The sequence below is a fragment of the Lotus japonicus genome, chromosome 2 (assembly GCF_012489685.1).
Source record: "Lotus japonicus ecotype B-129 chromosome 2, LjGifu_v1.2".
NCBI classification, from domain to species: Eukaryota; Viridiplantae; Streptophyta; class Magnoliopsida; order Fabales; family Fabaceae; genus Lotus; species Lotus japonicus.
The window spans coordinates 66,256,536-66,259,417 of NC_080042.1; the positions used below are offsets into that span (position 1 = coordinate 66,256,536).

The following is a 2,882-nucleotide window of genomic DNA, read 5'->3' on the forward strand; positions in this document are numbered from 1 at the left end:
GCGTTTTTGTGTTTACAGCGGCTGGAAAATTAACCGCTGTTAATAAGTAATGCTTTTACAGCGTTTTATTCTTTAACCGCTATAAAATCCTATAATCCGCTCCGTCTTTTTGTTTTTACAGCGCCTGCTAGGCGAAGCGCTGTAATAGGGGCGCTGTAAAAGCACTTTTCTGGTGTAGTGCTTGGATGACCAAGACTGGTTTGAAGCTGGATTGGTCAAGTCTGTTAGGGGTGGGGATGCTACGGAATTCTGGCAGGAGGACTGGTTGGGGTTTGACACGTTGAAAGGGAAATACAATCGCCTCTATAATCTTTCCAAACAACGGTGGTCTCGGGTGTGTGACTGTGGCTCCTGGGAAAATGGGGTTTGGCAGTGGAAGCTGGAATGGAGGAGGCCCTTAGTGGGTCGTGAAGTGGTATGGCTGCAGGATCTCCTTCAGGATCTTGTGGGGGTGCAATTGTATGAAGGGTCTCGAGATAATTGGTCATGGACTGTTGCCTCTGATGGTATCTATTCTGTCAACTCTGCATACTTATTTTTGCAGGAACACTTATTACCCGCTCCTGATCCTCTACTTTATGGCGTTTGGAAAGCCTTTGCTCCCTCCAACGTCAAGGCTTTTACTTGGAGGCTACTTCTTGACAGACTTGCTACCTTGGACAACCTGCTACGCCGCCGTGTCATTGTGTCTCTTGGTGACGCTTCCTGTAAGCTGTGTCATAACCATATGGAAACTAGCTTCCACTTGCTGTTCTCTTGCGCTTTCTCCCAGCAAGTGTGGCAACGCTGTTTTTCTTGGCTTGGGATGGTTGCCTTCTCTTCCACCAGTCCTCGCGATCATCTTCTGGCTTTTCGATTGGGACACAATAGCTTGCAGCTCCGTGTGGCTCGTGCGATCTGGATGTCAATTGTTTGGTCCCTATGGCTGGCTAGGAATGAGTTAATCTTTAGAGATGATCCTGTTGATGTAGGGACAATTATTGAATTGGTGCAGTGTCGGTCTTGGCATTGGATCAAAGTTAATGTTGCTGGCTTCCCCTATTCATTTGCTGCTTGGTCGTTGTCTCCTCTTAATTGTATTATTGGGTTGTAGGTTGTTGGTTGATTCAGGTTTTTTGTTCTGGTTTTACTTTGGAGTTGGAAGCTTTTCAATTGAGAAGGGTTTGGAAATTGGTTGGAATTTTTTGGGGTCTTGTTAGTGTTTGCTCTGGTTACTGATCTGGTTGGTGTCTTGGCTATGGTTGGATTGTGGGAGTATTATTTCTGTTGGTTCCTGGCTTTCTCCTGGAAGTTTTGTCTTGTCATTCTACTTGGTGTACTCTTTTTCCTTTTAGATTTTTCCCAAGGGGGTTATCCTAGTAGGTTTTAATGAGGCACCTTTTGTTAAGACTTACTTCTAGAATTTTGTTTTTCTCATCCTTGTAACTTTTACTCTCTATTGCTTTCTATTTTGTATTGGGTTGGAGCACCCCTTGTGCTTCTTTTCAATAAATTTGGCTTATCTAAAAAAAAGCTTCAAATCTTTTTCTTATATGCGTAGAGCATTGTTGATATTTGGCTAAACAGTTTGGCCCTATCATTTTATTCCATATCAAAATTCAAAACTAAATAGAAAATATGATGAATTAGTGTTTTGAACTTTGAAATAAATTTCATATTGAATATTATTTCAATGACTTTTTTTCAAAAATCTTTACAAAACTAAAAGAGTGTGCAAGTTGGTTATATGAGCATTGGCTAAAGGTTCAAAGAACCCTGATATGGGTTCCAGAAAAAAAACCTGATATATAATTGACTTTTTATTGTTTTAATATTGTATTAAGACATTGATTTTTTTTGTTGGTTAAAAAAATTGAGTTGAGTCTAATCAACCCATTTACTATTTTTTATTAAAAAAGAGTTGGTATACGGTTTCTTGAATTTAATTTAATAAATACCATTTAGTTATTCTATACCATAATTAAATGTGTTGAAAATTAGAAACAATGAATGATAAGGTGGTGGAGTAGAAGGAATCTTAGGTGGCACTAACTTGCCACGTCTTAATGTGAAAGCCGTCTAACGAGACAAAATTGCCAGCATGCAGTGCCAGCTGTAAGCTGTTGTGTTTTGAGTCAACACGTGTCATGCTAATGACATTCCACGTCAGGACCCACATGGGGATAGAGACCATATCCCAGTTGTTTTTGTTCGAAACCTCATTCCAAGCTGACTAGGGAGCATTCAAAATCTGCCATTTTACTTATCCTCGACCATTCTTTCGTGGCGTCCTGAATTTAAGAACAAAAAAAATTACATTATAAATTTTAATGGATTGTCTAAATACTAAATAGTGAAACAAAATTTGGGTTAAATCACCATAATTAAAGATTAATGAGTAATATTTAAGATAAGTGGTAAAAAATTTCTAGCTCACTAATCTTAAGGGCTAAAGTAATTTATCTCAAATTTCGTCTAGGGTCATTTAAAAAACTCCAAATTTTAAAAATTATTACTTACAATTTTTTTTAAATTATATTATTAGAACAAATTAAAGACATAAAAAATTATAAGACCTCCCGGTGTAAGTGGAACCATCCTCTAAATCAAAAGTATGAAACTGCTTCATTTTTAAAGGTATTCTGCATTAGAAAATTGTCATTTTTTCTTCCGTAGAATTACGTTCCGTTCATTTTTTTTTTTGGATGGAAAGGATTTGTTTTTGCAAGTTGTGTTGAATAGATCAATTTTCAAAACTATGCTATTTGATACTAAACTATTATTTAAATGATTTATTCCATCATATGATGCCACCAACAAACGCGTTTTTTTCTTTTTCTTTTTCTTTCCAGACTAACACAATCCTACATAGTTTGTGGAGTCTAGAAAGCAACAAACTACTC

The 2,882-nt window shown here is 37.3% G+C and overlaps 1 protein-coding gene across 1 annotated transcript; it reads left to right on the forward strand.

Moving 5' to 3' along the window:
* The first annotated feature begins 417 nt into the window (after window positions 1–417).
* LOC130736881 (uncharacterized) lies at window positions 418–1,093 on the forward strand. The gene is made up of 2 exons (XM_057588656.1): window positions 418–459; window positions 545–1,093. Exons 1-2 carry the CDS (start codon window positions 418–420, stop codon window positions 1,091–1,093), a joined length of 591 nt encoding a protein of 196 aa, XP_057444639.1.
* Window positions 1,094–2,882: the final 1,789 nt, after the last annotated feature.

Excerpts from the sequence above, each read along its gene's own strand:
- LOC130736881 (XM_057588656.1), top strand. The coding sequence starts at position 418 with ATGGCTGCAGGATCTCCTTCAGGATCTTGTGGGGGTGCAATT. Across the intron at positions 460-544 it reads GATCTTGTGGGGGTGCAATT|GAACACTTATTACCCGCTCC; the intron begins GTATGAAGGGTC and ends TTATTTTTGCAG.